This window comes from Dipodomys ordii, unplaced genomic scaffold (assembly GCF_000151885.1).
Source record: "Dipodomys ordii isolate 6190 unplaced genomic scaffold, Dord_2.0 Scaffold39, whole genome shotgun sequence".
NCBI lineage: Eukaryota > Metazoa > Chordata > Mammalia > Rodentia > Heteromyidae > Dipodomys > Dipodomys ordii.
The window spans coordinates 8,060,050-8,081,588 of record NW_012267255.1 but is presented as its reverse complement, the minus strand read 5'-3'; the positions used below and the strand labels follow the sequence as shown (position 1 = coordinate 8,081,588).

General features: G+C 36.7%; 1 protein-coding gene across 1 annotated transcript in view; it reads right to left on the bottom strand.

Moving 5' to 3' along the window:
• Positions 1-1,305: 1,305 nt before the first annotated feature.
• Clca2 (chloride channel accessory 2) overlaps positions 1,306-21,539 on the bottom strand; it is a 35,784-nt gene continuing 15,550 nt past the window's right edge. Inside the window, exons 8-14 of the mRNA XM_013018272.1 lie at positions 20,589-20,766; positions 18,870-18,976; positions 10,811-11,035; positions 8,956-9,226; positions 5,525-5,695; positions 3,254-3,487; positions 1,306-1,748 (exon numbers count right to left, since the gene is read on the bottom strand). Of these exons, the coding sequence (XP_012873726.1) occupies positions 1,306-1,748; positions 3,254-3,487; positions 5,525-5,695; positions 8,956-9,226; positions 10,811-11,035; positions 18,870-18,976; positions 20,589-20,766 (1,629 nt within the window). The remainder of the gene's footprint in view (positions 1,749-3,253; positions 3,488-5,524; positions 5,696-8,955; positions 9,227-10,810; positions 11,036-18,869; positions 18,977-20,588; positions 20,767-21,539) is intronic.

The window sequence follows — 21,539 nt, the reverse complement described above, 5'->3', positions numbered from 1 at the left end:
GTATATCTCTATTAAAATAAGTCAGTGCAACTTTATTATTATTAATTTTATTAAGTCAGTGCAATGTCTTTCTTTTTTTTTTTTTTGGTCGGCCGTGGGGCTTGAACTCTGGGCCTGGGCGCTGTCCCTCAGCTCTTCAGCTGAAGGTGAGAGCTCTACCACTTGAGCTACAGCGCCACTTCCGGTTTTCTGGTGGTTTATTGGAGATAGGAGTCTCACAGTCTCTCCTGCCCGGGCTGGCTTTGAACTGCGAACCTCAGATCTCAGCCTCCTGAGTAGCTAGGATTACAGGTGTGAGCCACCAGCGCCCGGCTAACATCTATTTTTTTTTTTTTTTTGGTCCGGTCGTGCGGCCTGAACTCTGGGCCTGGGCACTATACCTCAGCTCTTCAGCTCAAGGCTAGCACTCTACAACTTGAGCCACATCGCCACTTCCAGCTTTTTTCTTTTTGCTTATGTCGTGCTGAGGAATCGAACTCAGGGCCTCAGGCATGCAAGGCAAGCGCTCTACCACTGAGCCACCTTCCCAGCCCCTCTTTCATTTTTTAAAGTCTTATGAAAACAGTTTCATTAAATTATCCCCAAGACATTGACTTAGGAAGCTACTTTGAAGCTTTTATAAATAATAAATTTGATAGACCTTTATTAGCAAATCAGTATAAAGGGCTAAAAACAACAACCATATCTTGACATAACCTCTTATAATGAAAAAAAAGTCTCTAATCACTGATGGTGACATTTGATCTATAATATATTTAACCAAGAGGCAAAAGAGAAAGACCTTTACAATAAGGGACCTGATATATAGAATGCAGCTTGATTGTCAGTTATAAACAAGCAAACTGTTATGCACAGATAAGATGAAAAATTAATCAAAGTAACTAAACAATTGTTTTATAGAGACAGTTATACTGTATAATTCAGATCTAATCTCCTTTTCTCTACTTGGAGCTATTTTTCCACTCCACTAAAACAAGCTTTAAAATAAAAAAGCAACTCAGATTCAACTTTGCTCTTGTCCTTGCCTCTAAAGACATTTCCTTGAAGAATACTTCCATTATTTTTTTTCCAAAATGAAAGCTAAGGGTTTTATAATTTCCATAGGAGAATATCAGAATTTTTTTCTTTCTTTTTTTTTTTTACTGTGTAAATCGAAACCATATTATACAAAACTATAATGCATTTAAATACAGTTTTGGTGGTAATTTTATTTTGTTGGTATTTTTTGTTTTGTTTTGTTCATTTTTTAGAGTGCAAAGGCCATGGGTCTTATATCTCAGAAAGGAAGTGTTATTGTACATTTGTTCATAGTAACCTTATTCCATTCCCTTCTTTACCTGCTCTCCTTTTCCTTTCTGAAGTACATTGTATTACAACTATAATAAAACAAATGATTCCTATCAAACTCACTGCTGTTAAAACTCCTTTCCATATAAGATAATCTCTGCTAAGTACAGGAACAGAGTCTTGAGGAATAAACAGAGACACCTGGGCGATGTTAGACACAGCAGACTTCAAGGAGTTCTGATCTATTGCTCTAATGGCGATATAAATTCTGTGGTTTTCTTGTGTTTTCCCATCAGCTTTATGTTCAAATCCATTGGTAAAAAGTTTGGGTGAAAATGTGAATGTCTCTGTGGTGCCAGCTGGCTGAGGGTTTAGTTTCGATGTATTCACTAAAATGGCATTGGTAAAGTCATCTCGAATACTATGTAGACTTCTACTCATTTTTATTTCATAGCTTGTAGCTGAAATTTTAAAAAATGAAAAAGTTAAGTCACCTTGAGTAATATTTCCAGTTTATAAGAAATGACAAATGAAAATAGAAATAAAAAAAGTCAAAGTACTTAGGAATAAACGTAACAAGAAAACTAAATGCTTAACTTCCAAATACTCATATTAAAACCTGAGGAAGAAGTGTTAGATTTTTGAGAGCAAGATGTAGCATAGTAAAGGTGGCATCTTCCTTTAAGTTATTACATGACTGTTAAGTGAGTTGGTTTTCAATGCCTCTAGTTCTGGCTGTGCCTCATGAAGCTTATTGTAAAGTTTATATGGAAAGCAAATAACAAAAATGGTCATAGAGTATCTAAAGAGGAATACCTAAAGAAAGTCTGACCCTACCAGCTATGACAATACTATCATTCCTCGATAAATAAAATGCAAAGGTGCTAGTCCATGAATAAACAAGAGTAGGACAAAGGATATTTAGGTCTATTACCATATAGTAATCCAGTAAAGTAGAATCAAGTTATGGAAGAAATAAAATATAGTCAATGAAGGATGGTGTAGAGGTAAAAGTGTGGAAAAGGTTGATGTAGGTGCAAGTCTGGAAGCTAGCAAAAGCCTTAGAAAAGGGAAATAGACAAAGATCACGTGCAATATCCTTAAAAATGGCAAAAAGACCAAGGCCAGGGGACTGTTCTCAGCCTCTATAACAAATATGTAGGTTTGAAATGGACATGAAAATAGCAAGTGGACATGAAAATGAACCAAGATTTGCCTGAGTCATGAGAAATATTTTCCTCACCTTGACTTGTTAATCATGACAAATATTCACTAATTTTCAGTAATCTAGTTACTTCCAGTATTTAGGAATATTTCTACTATAATGCAGAGTACATTTCTGCTGAATAGATTACATTAGTGTGGTGTTTATTTCTCCAATACAGGTTTTGATGTAATTAGTATCACTCTTGGAGAAGATACTGCTTTATACATTACATTCAGAATTTAAGAAGCCTGCCAACAGCCCCCTGCCCATCCCTCCCTGCCCCTTGCTGCTGACTGATTGTATTTGGACTTGAATTCAGAGTTCTGTGCTTATTAGGCAGGAGATCCACCACTTTAATCACATCTCCAAACACTTTTTGCTCTGGTTAATTTTGAGATAGGATCTTATTCTTTGCCTGGTCAGGTCAGGACTATAATCCTGGTATTTAGGCTTCCTGCTGTAGCTGAGATGTCAGGAATGTGCCACTGCACTTATCCTTTTACTTTGAGATGGAGAGGAGAGGGTCTCATGAACTTTTTGCTAAGATTTACCTCCAATCATAATCCTTCTAATCTCAGTCTTCCAAGTAGCTAGGATTAGGTGTGAGCCATGAGCATCAAGTAACTCAAAGGTTTCTGTGACAACCCTTTGCATCTTTTTCTTCCCTAAACCCCCATGTTATTTGCACCCAATGAATGCTTGACAGGTATTAGAAATGCTGTCTTGTGGAAAAATTAATAATGAAGCTAGCAAACCTACCCTGGCCCTGATCAAAGTCCTCTCCAGGTGCTGTCCATGACAGGGCCACTTCCTCTTCCACTTCCACAGCTTCCAGGTCAATAATTCTGCATGGTGGAAACATGTCGGGATGGGGACCAGCTGGGACTCCCAGCACAGAAAAGGAGCCCCCAGAGCTTACTCGGCTAAATGCCTGCTTTTGGCTCTCCTCACTTCTGTGCACCGATTTTCTTGGCATGTTCATCTGAATATTACCTGGGACACCCAGAGAAAAACCAAAATTACAAATTACAAATTTCCTTACTAGATTTTGGCCAAGATCCTTATCTATTATTTTTGTTGTTGTTGGGAAAAAACAAATTGTTTAAATAGGGATACAGGTTGACCCATTGCAACAATGAGATGTACAAGACCCTATGTGGAAAAACAAACTTTACAATTTAGGCGGCAGTGGTGGGGGTGCGTGGGGAGGATCTGAGAGGGTGGAGGGGTGTAGTTGAGGAGGTGGGAGGAAAGGGATGGTAGGGGAAAAACAAAGGAGGAGGCAATGATGCTTGATAAGAAATGTACTCATTACCTTGCTTATGTAATTGTAACCCCTCTGTACGATATTTTCACAATAAAAATAAATAAAAAATAAATAAAAGAATAAGCTATGTGAGAAATTTAAGTTTTTTATTGTGAAAATACCGTACAGAGGGGTTACAGTTACATGAGCAAGGTAATGAGTACATTTCTTATCAAGCATTGTTGCTTCCTCCTTTGTTTCCCCTTACCATCCCTTTCCTCCCCTTACCCCTACCCCCCACTCCCTGCACGCCAAAGTTGTAAAGTTCATTTTGTGACATCATCTCATTGTTGCAGTGGGGATACAGGTGGACCCATTGCAACATAGCTTATTCTTGAAAGATTATTAAGAGGTTTTCTCAACTTTGCTATTATATTCTTTTGGAATAACAGAGCTTATTTACTAAATAATTCATACATTCTTTCAATTTATTCCATTGATTGAGTTAATATGCTATAATAGTCATCACAGGCAAAGCATCCCTCTTGAAGTTTATATTCATGCTAATTCTTTTAGAAATAAACATATATAAGTTAGGGTAAGTGTAAGAAGGCAAAAAGGCCTTCTTACCATGACAGAAGGTGACATGACAGCAAATAATTTAGGTACATAACTCAGATGTCAAGGAAATAACATCAAAGGGTTTCCTAAAAATTGAGAAGTCAGCCAGATAAAGAGCCAGGGTCAAACATTCTAGGCAAAGGGGACAGCTTGTGTGAACACCTGGAGCTGTGGCAAAGTTACAGGTTAGAGGAACTCAAAGGAAGAGAACAGCTGGTTATGTAGCTCAGTGGTAGAACACTTGCCTAACATGTGTGAGGCTGTGAGTTAGCTCTCTAGTATCATAAGTAAATTTTAGGAAAAAGAGGAGAAAAGTAATTTGAGAAGAGTAAGGCAAAGGAAACTCACACCGGACCTCCTGGGTCAACATAGTAGCTTTAGATTTTGTTCTTAAAGCTCTAGGGAAGCAGGAGAGGGACACAATAGTATTTGCTTTCAGAGAAGCCCCTCTGGCTTCTCAGCTTAGAATGAGTTAAGACACTGCAAAAGGAGCTCACATGCAAGAGCCACCTAATGGTCCAGGTGGATGGGAGAAGATGGTGGCTTCAGACAAGTGGTAGCCATGAGGTAAGAAAGGGCAGTTCAAAGTGCACTTTGCTGACCAAATCAGCAAAAATTGGTGGTAGATTTCACAATAGAAAGATTTTACAAAAACTACCTATATCTCCACCCCACACTCCACACCACTGTGATTTCTAACCTTTGCAATTTACAAGAAGTAGACTAAAGAGAAAGTTACCCAAAATTAAGTTGTAAGGATTGTTATCCTGTAAAATAACAAATAGTCAGACTTGGACTACAAGCTCCAAAGTAGGTTTCAGCTAGATTTAAGCTTTGAAGTTATAGATTAAAGAATTTAGAGTCCATAGGCACATGGATGTTATCCAAATAATAAGGACTGGGGGAATGGCTTAAATGGTAAGAGTGTCTACCAAGCAAGTACAAGCTGTAAGTTCAAACCTCACTATCCCCAAAAAATTCCCACAAGGACTAGTGAGATAAATTCTGTCATTGTATCTGTCTTTCTGTTTCTGTTTCTGTCTCTCTCTCAGTCTCTGTCTCTCTCTTTCACCTCCTGCTTATAACATATGCACATATATACACACTCATTAGAAATATATACATGAGATATCACTCACATTAGTAGTGTTCATTATTCTTACCGTTTTCTATGTAACCTGGTACATACATAGCCCGGCTTCCTGGAACAGCATAGGCTAAGTTGCCTATGCTGGGAGAGTGATTGACGCGTACTTTCAAGCTGTATCGACCATTTATGGCAAAGGAGAAGAAATACCGTGAGTAAATTCCATCATTTTTTATAACATCAGCACCTGAATATATGGATAGACAAAAATTCAGTCAACACTTGTCATCACAGTTGTTGGCAAATATTGAATGTAATTAAAAAACAAGATTCACCCTTCCCCCTTCTTTTCATTTGAGCATATGTTATTTGGTCATAGCTACTTTTGATATGATAAGCTGGTTTAAAATCTGATGGCTCAGGCCAGGCACTGGTGGCTCACGCCTGTAATCCTAGCTACTCAGGAGGCTGAGATCTGAGGATCATGGTTCAAAGCCAGCCCTGGCAGGAAACTCTGTGAGACTCTTATCTCCAATAAAGCACTAGAAAACCACAAGTGGCACTGTGGCTCAAGTGGTAGGAGTGCTCACCTTGAGCTGAAGAGCCCAAGTACAGCACCCAAGCCCAGAGTTCAAGCCCCATGACTGACAACAAAAAAATCTGATGGCTCCATAATTTCATCCTGTGATTTCGTTAACCTCTAAAGAAATTGTTTCCTAAAAGTAAATTACTTGTACCTGCTTCAATGTTAATTAAACACTTAAAAATAATCTTTAACTGGGCACTGATGGCTCATACTTATAATCCTAGCTACTTACGAGACTGAGATCTGAGGATCCTAGTTTGAAGCCAGCCCAAGAGGAAAAGTCCTTGTGAGACTCTTACCTCCAACTAATTATTCAAAACCTGGAAGTATAGCTATGGCTCAAAGTGGTGAAGCATTAGCCTTGAGCAAAACAGGTCACAGACAGTGCCCAGGCCCTGAATTCAAGCCCTAAGTCAAAAAAAAAATTTAAAGCTCTTATCACTGAAATGAAACTCATTTTCTATGAAATAAAACACATTCTCAAGCTTATTTAATAGATGCATACCTTTGAAGTATGCTTCTAAGACACAGAGATGAACATGTACATATTTTCCTGAAATTTCAAGGGCTTAGGAATATCTGGAAGAAATTATGGATGAAAAAGAAAAACTTTGCTAGTTAGTTAACTAGTATGGGCACTGTTCCAGATTTGAAGGAGCTTGCTGCTGTTGGGTTTGGAAGTTGTTCAATGTGCCTAGCATTCTGAATGCTAGGCCTATACTAAAATACCTTTTTATGGTACTAATTCTCAAGTCTATCAGTTCCAAGTCACATCCACGCCTGAAGGGCAGAAAGAACTAGATCTGAGGGAAGCAGGAGGACATCTTTTTCCATGGACTTAGACAGACAACTTAGTCCATGTGCAGATCACATTGACCACTCAAGTGCTGGGCAAGCAGCTTTCCTTACCTAGAGGTAAATTCAGATCCCAAAGCACACACCCAGCCCTATAGTCCATATGGTATCATCACTAAAATGTTAATTAAAAAAAGTGTTATCAATAACGTGTCTTCCTCCACTGAGACACAGACTAATCACATGAGAAAAGTAACCATCTTCTTAAATAAGTGCTAAACATATTATCCAGGCAGACTTAGAAAACAATTTCTTTAGAAAGAAATATATCATGGCATTTAATGACTAAGAACATGGTCAATCTTTATTGAGAAATTTGCAAAGGAAACCATATTCAATTAGTATTGAGTGGCAATACTAATTGAAATATGGTTTCCTTTGCAAAAAAGAAGTCTTTTAATCACTAAAGCAGAGAGAAATGGGAAATACTATATAAGAAACATGTATTAAAATTCTTAGTTTTGAGCTTAAGTTTTCTGAGGACCAGTTTTTATCATTTGCTGAATGAAGGTAGCTTATCTCATGGGGCTCTGATTCAGAGTGTGCATGAAAAAATACATATAAATTATAAAACACTTTGAGTATAAGTTTCATTATTGCTAATTAACATAGCAGACAAAAACTGTTTACATTATAAAAATTGACAAAAACTGTTTACATTATAAAAAGTATTAATTATATACACATATGTCAAGTATTAGAGAAAAACTAAATTTACACTTTGATGTCTAAGCAATATTTTTCATTGTTTCTTTCATTAGTTTGTAAATTTAGATGTCAAAGAAATAAAATGATTCCCAGGGAAAACACAGAAGTTTCTTGAGCTCAATCAGGTGATGTTTTCCAAAGACAGCAGGGTCTGTTCTCCAGGGAAGTTTACAGGGTACAGCAAAGAAGAAACATTCTGCAAAGCACATTTTTAGACTACACACAAAAATGAAAGGTAGAGCTATGCACAAATGAGCAGAGCCTAAGACGATCCTTTGGATCTATTCCAATAGGCAAAATGAAAAGATTTTTCTGCTATTCCTCTGACAGGTGATATTGAACAAAAATCCTCTGAAAGAGCTTTTGTTTGTAAATGTAAAATGTCATTGGCAAGCTCCTAATGGGCGGTCAAACTTAAGAATCTTGAAAAAAAAAAACTTTGAAATAACAGGGCGAAGGTTGTAATTTTATCTGTTGATCAAACTCTTAGGGTAGCCACCATAGCTTTTAGGGTCTATTAGCATTCTGAGAATTTAGTTGAAGTAAAGCAAGCACAGAACAGGAAGAAGGAAAGATGGAAGACTCTCTTATGTCCAAAAAGTTGGTCAAAAGAGTCTGAGTGCTGTGGGTTGCCTGCAGTACTTGCTGATTGTGTTCACAATTAGAGCCCTGAAGTGGGATTTTGTCAGTAGTGGGGAAATCTCCACGTGGATTCCACTAGTTTGGTGGAATGATCGTTCTGGGGTCAAATCACCCATACAAAGGGCGCCGTCTGTGCCCGTGATGGACCATGTCCTCTCATTAATCCCGATTCTTGGCCAAAGAACAGTCTCTAGTCATCTCTTGAGTCCTGAGTTCATTTTCCAGGTTTATTTACACAGCTGAGTCCAAAGAGAAAATAAGAATTCACTGTCACTGCACCTGCCTTCTAGAGTTTTGTTTTGCTATTTTAGTTGTCCACTCTGGTTATTTCTGTGAACAAGGCTGTGGAATCTTAGAGGGATATAGACATGTCTTAAGGACATATAATGCTGTTCCTGTGTGATCTCATCAAGTGAGAGTGGCTAGTGCCACTAGCCACAGGGAAACTAAGGAAGATCATCAAGCAGCAACTGCCATCCTTCCCCCCACCCCCACCCCCACCCCACACAATCACACTAAAACTCATAGGACTCCTCACCAGTTAGCCTATAGCTACTTAGTATGTCAGTGGTTCTATAACAATTCAAGAGTTAGATAAGATTGAATAAGAAAAATAATTGAACTGAAGACAATTTATAGGTAAGCGTTATATCACTACAACCTTGCCACAACTCAACTTTTGAGGACAGGTAAAACACCATGGGATTCCTTGTTACCTGCTCCATCATCAAAAAGTTGCAGTGTAATAGGCTCTCCAGTCTCTGGTTCAATTGTTGCAGTGACAGTAGAGTTAAGAATGGGGTAAGATCCCTTTCTCACATTTGCATAAATCATCATGGGATGGGGGAAATAGGTGCTGTCTTTTTCTACAAAAGCTTCCACAGTGGCTGGAGGCACAACAATATTAGAGGCCCTGGAGGCCACTGTCACTTTCAGGGCTTGAGGAGAATGGTAGGTATTGTTCAGGGTGTAAATCCAGCTCCCTGGCTGCAAAACAAAGGGTTTTAGTTTTATAAAGTATGAAGAAAAACACCAACCCTTGATTTCAAAGCACATGTGTAAGCCATCAGAGTGCTTTCTCTTGTTGATGTTGCATTTTTTAAAAAAATAAAATAAAAATATCAGGGAAAGTAACATTGGTTAAGGGATGGCTAACAAGCCTCCTTTTTTGGGGAAATGGTAGGGAATTATACCCTGGGTTTATTTTGGAAATTCTCTTGAGATACAAGTTTAGAATGTCATGGTAACACTGTCCAGCTTCAAAGCACTTTGCAAACATTAAACTGGACTCCTTTACCATAAAAGAAGTTAAGTATTTTTTATTTATTTTTATAACTGAGAAAAATAATTTCAGATCAAATAAGCCATTACAATATATGGCTGACATTCTGGGTTAATGTATCTGCCTAGCATATCATACCCACTTTCCAGCAACTTTGTCCTCACATATCCATTAATATGTCCTCACTTCCAGAAAACGTCCTTCTTCTTACCCCTTCTGTAGTACCCAGTACTTACTCCTATCAGGACATTTGATTGTAAATTACCTAAAATCCAGGTAGATGAACAGAAGATACTCAAAACATATGCATTTCTTTATTCATATTACAATGTATAGTTTTTCCCAAACACAGAGGAAAGTATATCAATAGGGATTATGTAAAAAAAGATGTAGATTGGAACAAAGTTATTTGTAGTACTAATGGACACACTAATTTTCATTGTTGAAGTGAGAAGTTTTCACTTAATATTTAATTTTTAATTTAATAATATTTATTATTTTTAAGTAGTTGTACAAAAGGATTTCAACTCATCATGTCAGTTGATGAGTATAATGCACTTAATCAATATCACACTTTTCATAATTGTCCTCCACCCATTTATGAACCCCACCCACACCCTCAAAGTTACCTAGAGTTCCATAGGTACATTGATTATTATTATTATTTTATTTTTTGGTTGATCATGGGGCTTGAATTCAGGGCCTGGGCACTGGCCCTGAGTTGTCTTGCTCAAGGCAAGTGCTCTATCATTGAGCTGCAGAGTCACTTCTTTTACATTGATTTGCCCACCCTTTCTTTCTCTCCATTCATCTGCCCTCTCCCCACTTGCCCAACCTCATCCTTTAGCCCTGACACTGCACATGATCCAGTTTCCTGAGATTCACTTGTTAAACTATAAGTTAATTGTTCAAAAGAGTGATGCTACTGGAATCTTCCCCTATATATATCATACTTCAGTTAATGTGTTTGTGTATAAATGCGTATGACCCTATATATTTTCATATTTGTTTATAATTTAGATCTATTATAATTATATTATATTATTTTATAATTATATTATATTATAATCTATAATTTAGATTCCATTTATGAGAGAAACACGTGTTATTTGTCTCTGGACAATATTTTAAATTTTGAACATAACTGTAGTTGTTCCTCTTAAATTTTAGCTATCACAAAATGTCTTAAATTATTTGACATTTCAGAACAAGTGCAATGCATTCAATCATATAATTCTATGGAAACATATACTTGTCTCAATGTCATTGTGAATATGCTCTACACTTACCTTAGCAGTTCCTGAAATCCAAATGCTAGCTGTTTGAAAGGCTAAATTGGTGATAAAATCACTTGTGTAGTATTTTCTTCCATCAGGATCAGATAGTACAATCTCAGGTGGACCACTGGTCTGCCATGTGACCCGAAAAACAGTGTCATTGCCCACAGTGGAATCTATAATCACACTGTTTTTCAGCTGGTGGTAGGGTTCAATAGTTTCACCCAGACTTTCAAGCTGTTGAATAAGGCATAGATGTTAAAGTTTCTACTGTACACATAATAATTGTTTTTCTTTTATGACAAATGAAAATGAACTGGTAACATAACAGTAATTTAATCCTGACATGTTCTAGTTATATAAATATTTTTCATATAAAAATGCTTTGCCAAGGTTAGCCTGGTAGAGTGGCTCAAGAGGTAGGACAGCTGCCTAGCAAGGACTAAGTCCTAGGTTCACATCTCAATACTGAAAAAAAAGCCTTCGACAAAGCAAAATATTATGTATTATATAAGAAACTATAAAATATTTTGTTCTAGCTAGCGCAAGTACTACTTCATTATTGACAAGAAAGTAAAAAAAATTAGATGCTCCTCTGTTTTCTTTAACCAAATACACATTAGTCTCAGATCAGAAATTATATTAATAAGCTTTAAAATCTTTTGTTTATAAGTATGCTTAAATATGCATATAAAATTTAAACATGTAGAATTTTAAAGGTTTAATGAGTGCTTAGATGAGAAATTATGTTTTGATACATTTAAACAAAATCACTAGCATTCACAATAAGCTCATATTCTCATATTTACATATGAAAATATGTGCTCATGTCTGTAACATGTATATAAGAGTGCATATGTATACCTGGAACTGTGCTAAGTGTTTCACATATATTATCTTACTTGATTTTTGCAAAACCCTCTGAGATAAGTACTCTTGCTACCCAGATTTTACAGATGAGATCACTGAGGCTTAGAGAAGTAATTTGTCCAATGTCAGCTAGCAAGAAGGCCAAAGTAGGACAAAAAAAAACCAGATGGGTTAAAACCAAAGCTCCTACATTTAATCATTTTGATTTAAGTTGAATACAAGTCTGTAAAATAACTGAAAATTGGTATTTTGTAAGAACACTTTGTATAACTGTTCAAACCTAGACAGCATATAAATTAATATTGAAACAGATGGCCCAGATACTCTGTATTATTTGTTCAAACTAATTTCTCTAATATTTGTGGACTGCCAACTGCTGTGCCCATTCTGGGCTGGGGCCTGGGCTGCTGAAGAAGCTTTCAAGATAGCTTCAGTCCCAATCCAGTGAAACTGATGATCCATGAATAGGGAGAAACAACTAACACTGGTAATGTTAAGGCTAACTTGAGACCATATAAAGAATAGTAATATAGTAAATTCTTTTGTGTGTGTGTGTGTGTGTGTGCGCCAGTACTTGGGTTTGAATTTAGGGACTAGATGCTGTGTCTGACCTTTTTTGTTCAAGGTTAGTGCTCTAGCACTTGAACCACAATTCACTTCTGGTTTTTTTTTTCCTGATTAATTAGAGATCTGAGTCTTATACATTTTCCTGCCCTGGCTGGCAGATCTCAGTCTCCTGATTAATTAGGATTACATGCATGAGCCACTAGTATCCAGCTAAATTTGTTTTTGAACACTTTTTATTCCATGTTATGAAGTTAGTAGCTAGTTTAAAAGGTGTTGAGGACCACCTGCAGGAATGCCAACTATAGTCTAATATATAATATACAGTTATTTATAATCCACATTTTACTTCTTTTTATTTCTCTTAGTTTAAATTTATTTTGAGCTGATAAATACATAAAAATCATATGGATTAATATAAAGCAATATGATATTTAGATACACATATTACTATTATGTAGTATTCAAATCATGTTGAATTTTTATCTCTTCAAACATTTGTTTCTTGGGGGGGGGGATACTTGTTTGTCAGGTGCTCTATCACTTGACTCAAACCTCTAGGCTATTTTGTTTTAGTTATTTTTCAGATAGAGTCTTGTGGGATTTTTTTTTGTGTTTGCACTTGCCTAAGAACACATTCCTTCTACCTAAACCTCCTGCATAGGCAGATTACAGATTTGAGCCACTGTTCCCAGCTAATTGATCATTTTTTATGGTGAAAACTTTCAAAATCATTATTTTTACTCTTTTGTAATGCATAGTATATTATCATTATTTACAGCCATCCTGCTATGCAATAACACAGTGGGTCTTACTCCTATCTAATGAAAACTTAGAAGCCCTCACTCCTGATCTCTCCAGTCTCTGGTAGACACCATTCTAAGTTGCAATAAATTATACAATGCAGATATATCTTCATCATTTAATTCACTTACTTTAGATATATACCCAGCATATCCAGTGGGAATAATAGCTGTATTTTAAATTCTTTGATAAACCTACTTCTGTCTTTCCTAATACTAATTTACATTCTCATCAATAGTATGGAAGGGTTCCTTTTTTCCTTCATCCCTATGCTTGTCTACATATGTGATCCTTCATCTTTTTGATGATATCTATTCTTATTGGAATGAGGTGATACCACACTTTTTTGTGTGTGCTGGTACTGGGGCTTGAAGTTGGGGCCTCACATTTGAGCCACACCTATATTTCTGGCTGTTTCAGTGATTACTTGGAGATACAGGTTTCTTTGATTTGTCTGCCCAAGCTGGCTTTAAACTGAGATTCTCAGATCCTAGCATCCTGATTAGATAGGATTACAGTTGTGAGCCATCAGCACCCCACTAGCTGTGGGTTTTTTTGGGTCTGGTCGTGGGGTCTGAACTCTGGGCCTGGGCGCTGTCCCTCAGCTCTTCAGTTCAAGGCTAGTGCTCTACCACTTGAGCCACAGCGCCACTTCCGGCTTTTTTCTTTTTTTGCTTATGTGGTGCTAAGGAATCGAACCCAGGGCCTCAACCATGCAAAGCAAGTGCTCTACCACTGAGCCACCTTTCCAGCCCCTAGCTGTGGTTTTAATTCATATCTCAGGAATGTTTTTTCTTCCTGTAACTGTTTGTCATGCCTTCTTCTGAAAGATACCTATTGCCCCTTTTGAACTGAATTATCTTTCTTTCAAGTTTCTGGAGTTCCTTATGTGTTTCAGATATCAACTCAAAAGTATACTGTCTCCCAGTCTGCAGGTTTATCTTTGTACTCTGTTGATTTTTTTTTTTGCTGGGTGGGAACTTTATAGTTTGATGTAATTCATTTATCTAATGTTTCCATTTTTCCCTGTGCTCTTAGAATTTTATTTTTTTAAAAGCCATGTTCATTACAAAGTCTGGAGGTATTGTAGATATGCTTTCTCCTTGTAGCTTCATGGTTTGGAGGTTTATATTTAAAACTTTAATCCATTTTACTTGACTTTAGTAACTGGTAAAGGATAAATATGTTGTTATCCTTTTGAGTGTTGATATCCAATTTTCCTGGCACTATTTATTATTTTTCCTGTAAATGTTCTCAGCCTTTTTTTTTTTTTTTTTGATCCTGGGGCTTGAACTCAGGGCCTGAGTGCTGTCCCTGAGCCTCTTTGTGCTAAAGGCTAGCGCTCTACTACTTGAGCCATGGAGGCTTTTTTTTGAGTAGTTCATTGGAGATAAGAGTTTCATGGGGACTTTTCTGCCTGGGCTGGCTTTGAACCATGATCCTCATATCTTAGCCTCCTGAGTAGCTAGGATTACAGGCATAAGCCATAGACACGTGACTTTTAGCCTTATTTTATTTTATTTATTATTTATTTATTTATTTTGTTGGTCATGGGGCTTGAACTCTGGGCCTGGGCGCTGTCCCTCAGCTCTTCAGCTCAAGGTGAGCACTCTACCGCTTGAGCACAGCGCCACTTCCTAGCCTTTTTTTTAAAATCAAGAAATCAGTTGACTAAAGCTGTATGAATTTACTTCTAGGCAGTTTATTTATTCCATTTTAGGATCTTTTCATGTCAACAGCATGCTATTTTGATTACCATGGTTATGTAGTATATTTTGAAGTCAGGTAGTACACTGCCTCCTGCTTTGTTCATTTCTACGCATAGTGGTTGTGACTGGTCTTCTTGGTGTTTCCATACAAATTGTAAGATTCTTTCCTGAGTTCTGTGTAGAATGTCATTCATATACCGATAGGAATTGATTGAAGCGTAAATCATTTTTGGGTAGGATGAACATTTTAACAGCATTCACCCTTCTAATCCATGAATACAGAATGCCTTTCTATATTTTCCTATCTTCTTCAATTTCTTTCATCAATATTTTATAATTTCGTTTTAGAGAGCCCTCAGTTTTGGTAAAATTTATTCTTAGGAATTTATGTTATTTCCCTTCATTTATAGGTACTATAAATGAGATAGTTTTCTTAATTCCCAGTTCAGACAGCTAAGTGATAGTATATAGAAATATGACTGATTTTTTTGGCACATTTACTGTATTTATTAGTTCTAATAGCATTTTGGTGGAGTCTTTGGTGTTTTCTATATATTGGATTTCAAACAGTGACAAATGGACTTCCTATTTTTCCATTTTGGGGGATATATATTTGTTTTCTTGCCTGATTGTTGTGACTAGAACTTCCAATACAATGGTAAGTAAAAGTATTGCTTTTACTAGATCTTACAAAGAAGTTTTCAGCCCTCCCCATGCAGTGTTTCCTGAAGGTTTATTCTATGTGCCCTTTCTTATGCTGTGAAGTGATTCCTTCTATATCTAGTTTGTTCAGGAGTTTTAACCATAAAGGGATATTGAATTTTATCAAATGCATTTTCTGCAGGTATTCATTCTGTTGATATATTAGCAATTTAATTGATTTTTCAAGTTGTATCTTTGTCCAGTTCTGACAGTAATAATCTTGATTAAGTGTATGTACCTGGGATTTTGTTAGTCTAGCTAAGAGCTTATATATTTTGAGGAACTAGCTCTTCATTTTATTGCTCTTTTCTATTTTCTCTCTGTTTTTATTCTGATGTTTATTATTTCTTTTCTTCTAATTTTGAGATCTATCTTATTTAATTGCTATAAACTTCCTCTTTACTATACTTTACAGGGTTTGGTATTTTGTGTTTCCATCTTTATTTGTTTCAGAGAAAATTTCCTTCTTGAGTTCTCCCCTGGCCTATTGGATGTTTAAAGAGTTGTTTAATTTCCACATATGTGTATAGGCTCCGAAGTATTTTTATTGCATTGTGATTAGAAAAGATAAGCAATTTCAAATTTCAAATTTGTGGGTTATCTGTTAGTCTATTGTATGATTTATCCTTGTTGGAAAAAAATGTGCATTCTGCAGCTGTTACAATGATCTGTAAATGCCTGTTAATTCCTTTGGTCCAGGGTATAGTTTTAGTCTCCTTCCTTGTTGATTTTCTAGCTAGATGATCACTGCACTGATGAATTATTAAATATTGACTCACCTACTATTATTTTATTAATTAATTAATTTTCTTTGGTCGGTCGTGGGGCTTGAACTCTGGGCTTGGGCGCTGTCCCTGTGCTCTTCAGCTCAAGGTGAGTGCTCTACTGCTTCAGCCACAGCGCCACTTCCAGTTCTCTAGTGGTTTATTGGTGATAAGAGTCTCACGGACTTTCCTGCCCAGGCTGGCTTTGAACCGTGATCCTCAGATCTCAGCCTCTTGAATAGCTAGGATTATAGGCGTGAGCCACCAGCACCAGGCTATCTACTATTATTTTATTAGAGTATTTTCACTTCCTTCAGGTATTAGTATTTGCTCTATTTGTGTGTTCTTCTATTGGGTACATCTGTTTTACTTCCCCTTGCTAATTTTACGTTTATGCCATTATATAATGACCTTCCTTGTCTTTCCTCCCTCATTTTCTATTTTAGAATGTTTCATCTGGTATAAATATGGAGTCCATAAGTAAATAGAGTCCATTTGCCTTGGATATCCAATTACATCCCCTTTGCTTTCTCACTTTATGCATGTCCTTAGAAGTGAAGTGAATTACTGGAAAACAGCAGATAGCTGGTCTTGGGATGTCTTTTTTTTTTTTTTACTTGAAGAATTTAATCCACTTACATTTAAAGTAATTATTGCTAGATAATGTCTTTTTACAACCCATTTTGTAATTTGGTTTCTCATTTTTTTTTTTTGTAGTACTGGGGTTTTTTACTCAGGGATTTAACTTTTAAGGAAGATGCTCTACCACTTTAGCCATGTCAACAACCCTTTTTTATTTTCTAATTACTTTCCCAGTAGGCTCTCCTGGTTTTGCTAGAGGTTAACTTCATAGTAAAATCCTCCTGCCTATTTCTCACATGTACCTGGAACTACAGGTGCTCACTACCTTGCCTGGCTTGACTATTGAGATACAGACTCACCAACTCATTTGACATAGCTGGCCTTGAAATACAATCTGGAATTATGTCACAAACCATTTCTCCTAGTCCTTTTTCTAGTTTTATTGTAGTTTCTTTCTCCTTCCTTCCTTCCTTCCTTCCTTCCTTCCTTCCTTCCTTCCTTCCTTCCTTCTTTCCTTTCTTCCTTCCTTCCTTTCTTTCTTTCTTTCTTTCTTTCTTTCTTTCTTTCTTTCTTTCTTTCTTTCTTTCTTTCTTTCCTTTTCTCTTTCTTTCTTTCTCTCTCTTTCTTTCTTTCTCTCTCTCTTTCTTTCTTGCTTGCTTGCTTTCTTTCTCTGTCATAGTTTTTAAAAATTTATTTACTATAGCAGCATGCTTTAATTATTACTTTCAGTTTGTCAATTACAGATTTGTATTTTGTGGCTTACCGTGAGGCTTACAAAAATCTCCTTTTTATTACAAACAAAGCTATTTCAAGATGTCAGCAAAATCACATGATCACAAACTTAAGAAAAAAACAAAAAGAGAAAGAAAATAGAAAGCTTTGCATTTGCATTCCTTTTCTTCTCACAGTTTGAATTTTTGACATCCCATTTCACTTATTTCTATTTTACTTAGCTTTCTAACATATTGATGCAACTATTTTTAGGGTTTTTTTTTTACCCCGCTTTTAGTTTTCAGACTTCAGGTATGAGTGCTTTTGTGTGCCACACTAAAAATATTAAATTATCCTGAATTTGTCCTTATAGTTATTTATTCACAGTGACTTTTATATCTTCTATGCTTTCTTCTTACCATTTTTAAAATTTCATTTTGAAAAGTATCCTTTATTATATATTGAGAGACAGGTCTAGTGGATGTATTTTTTTAAGCTGTTGTTTTAAGGACTATATCTCCCTCATTTATAAAGGTGAGCTTTGGTGAGTACAGTAGGCAGGTTTTCCACTGCAGTGCTGTCAAAATTCCTCCTGGCTGTCAGATAAATTGGGCTACCTTATGAGTTATTTATTTATCTTCCTACATAGAGAATGTTCTGTTCATATTTAATCTTTGGGAGTTTGAGTATAATATGTATTGAGCATTTTTAACTTCTAATGATGGAATGGTGATTATTGCCTTTACTTTGTACATATAATCTTCATGTTAAATATTTCCCAGCAGTAATTTACTGAGTTCATTGTTTACATGAAGTCATTCACTTTGACAGCTTCACTAACCATCTGTGAGGGAACTACAGATGAAATTATTAAGTTATGTCTAAAAATATTAGCAAAAACTTTTATGATCAAAACAAGTTGTGTTAAAGAGCTAGACATTTTTAGAAGTTAATGAAATTGTTGATAGTCCTTATTCAACAGAGGAGTTTTAAAGGTGTTAGAAGCAAAAACAAAATGCAGGTGATGAAAAATTAGTATGGAACTAAAACTAAGTATTGTTTCTTAGTTTTATTCTGGGCCTAGCCTCTACTTCACCTCTGTCTCTACTTGTATTTTGAGCCCTCAAGACAAATTAAGCTCTCTAATACACCTCGTCAAACTAAAGGAACCTTTACAGGGAATGGTTCCTAGACCCAAGAAGCACAGATAGTCAAGTAAAAATGAGCTCTGGCTTATTACAAAACTTTTACACATAGATTACTACATATTTAAGCAAGGTTAAAAAGCATTAGTACAATTCATCTATGTTCTTCATTTCCTGACATCTCCTCCATTTATACATATAACATGGAGGAAACTCTGACCTGAAGAGTTTGCTGAAAAATATCTCCAGTTCCAGAGGAAATTCTACTGAATGCATCAGTCATGCTGTTGGAGTCTGATTTATCTGGAACAAAGAACTTTAAACCTCCTAAAATACATAAGATTAAATGGACAAAATTCAATTAAAATATGGATAAAATGTTAAAAATGAAAAAATTAAATACATAAGATTAAATGGAGGGCTGAGATGTAGCACAGTGGCAAAGCGCTTGCCTAGCAAGTGCAACGTCCTGGGTTCAATCCCAGTACCAAAAAAGAAAAGACAAAAAAAAATTAAATGGATAAACCTCTAAAATATATTAAGATTAAAATGGATAAAATGTAGCAAAAATAAAAAGTTAGGTCTCTTGCTGTAATTTTTTTCTTTGCGTCGAAGTGTAAGTTTTGGGAAAGTAGGAACTATGGTTGTTTTGCATAATCTCTATGCATCCACATGACTAGTAGCCTGAAGAAGATGGCTTTTTCTGTACTGTCAGGGCCTGACTTTTTTTTTTTTTGCTCAAGGATAGAGCTCTATCACTTGAGCCATACATAGCTATACTTCAGCTTTTTGGTGGTTAATTGGAGCTAAGAGTCGCACAGGTATTTCTGTCAGAACTGCCTTCAAACCCAAATCCTCATATCTCAGCTTCTTGAGTAGCTAGAATTATAGGCATGAGCCACTCACAGGTACCTGGCTCTTCTCTTTTTTCCCCTTAAAATAAGCCATAAAATCCGAGGGTTTTTGTTTTTTGTTTGTTTGTGTTGTTGGGCATGGGACTTGAACTCTGGGCCTAGGCACTGTCCCTCAGCTCTTCAGCTCAAGGTAAGTGCTCTATCACTTAAGCCACAGCACCATTTCCAGTTTTCTTATGGTTAATTGGAGATAAGAGTCTTACATACTTTCCTGCCCAGGTTGGCTTTGAACTGCAATCCTCAGATCTCAGCCTCCTGTGTGACTAGGATTATAGGCCTGAGCTACCAGCAGCTGGCTTACAAAATCTGAGTTTTATGGTTGTGTTTTGAATTCAATATGCCTCCATCAGAAAGAATGACACTACCCCATTTGTTAGGAAATAGAAAGATTTGGAAAAAATTATATTGAGTGAAGTAAGCCAGGCCCAGAGAAACACAGGTCCCATGGTTTCCCTTATTTGCAATAACTAGTATATGTCTAGGACAAGCAGAAAAGCTCAAAAGCTATGTACATATGACCATATAAGATGATGCTAAGCAAAATGAACCCCAAGATAAGGACACAAGAGGTTTTATCTTTCTGTTATTTTTAATGTATTTATAATGTACTATGTGATTTTTTTTTGTTTCTTTGTATGCTTCTCCCCAATGGTATAACCCCCGTTTTCACTATAGGTGATTCCGGTGCCCTGCATCTTGTGTATACATTTTTTTAATTTGGGGAGGAGAAGGGAAATAACAAAATGCTGAAATAAGGATACAGGTTGACCCATTGTAACAATGAAATGCACAAGACACTGTATTGAAGATGAATTTTACAACTTCGGGGGTGCGGGGAAGGAGTTGGGAAAGTGGGGAGGGAAAGGATGGTAGGGGGAAAACAAAGGAGGAGGTGACAACGCTTGATAGGAAATGTACTTCTTACCCTACTCATGTAATTGCAACCCCTCTGCACAGTATTTTTACAATAAAAATATATACAAAAATGCTGTAAAAGATAAGGTGTTTTAGAAATGTTTTTTAACCTGTAAGATGTGACAGTGTCTCCACTTTTCCAACCACAGACGAGCCCAGGGCAATGGAATGAAGGGTGGAGCCACTGCTCAGCACAGTGGGCAAGCAGTCCTCCACAGGCTCATCATCTCCACCGGTCACCAGGATAATCACTGAGCCGTAAGCTTTTCCATTGCGCTTTTCAACCACCTGAACAGAGAGCATCAGACATTTGGAAGAAATGCTTCAAACTGTCTCACTGAGCTGAAGAATTCACTGTCATTTTACATTCCCCACCAGTGGAGCATATATCTCTTCAAGGTCCTTCACAGTTTTCCAGGTCCTTGCTCCTCCCACATGCAGCCCTCTCCTCACCACTTCACAGCCCTTGTCACTCTAATGTGCCATGATCAGTTTGCTTCTGGGAAGAAACATTTCCTCTTTGTATCACTATGATGTATTCATAGTTTAGAACAGTGTCTAGAACAGGGATACAGAATATGTTACTGCACAGGAGCCTTGCCTCTGAGATACAGTAAGTGGACTGAGAGCAGTAGTTCTCAAGCGTAGCTACACATTAGAATTAGATGGGAGTGGGGATTTAAAAACGTTAATCAATTAAAAACTGTTACACACTTGATCAGTGAAATCAGAATATCTGGGAATGAAACCCAAGCATTGTTTTGTTGTTATTAGTTATCATTTTGATGTTTAGGATCAAACCCAGGAACTCATGAATGTCAAGCACTTACTCTGCCATGGAGCTATACTCCCAAACTCTTAAGTGACTTTTAATCAGGTGGTTTTAGTGGACAGGCTAGGCTGAGAAACATTTGACTATAAGCAGTGACTACCACCGCTGATGTCTTGTTTGCATTGAGACGCATGACATATGGGTCCATCTTAGATTCCGGGGTAGATGGATACATATCTCTGATCTTAACTGTCTCTTACATAACTATAAGCAGGTACCATACATGCCA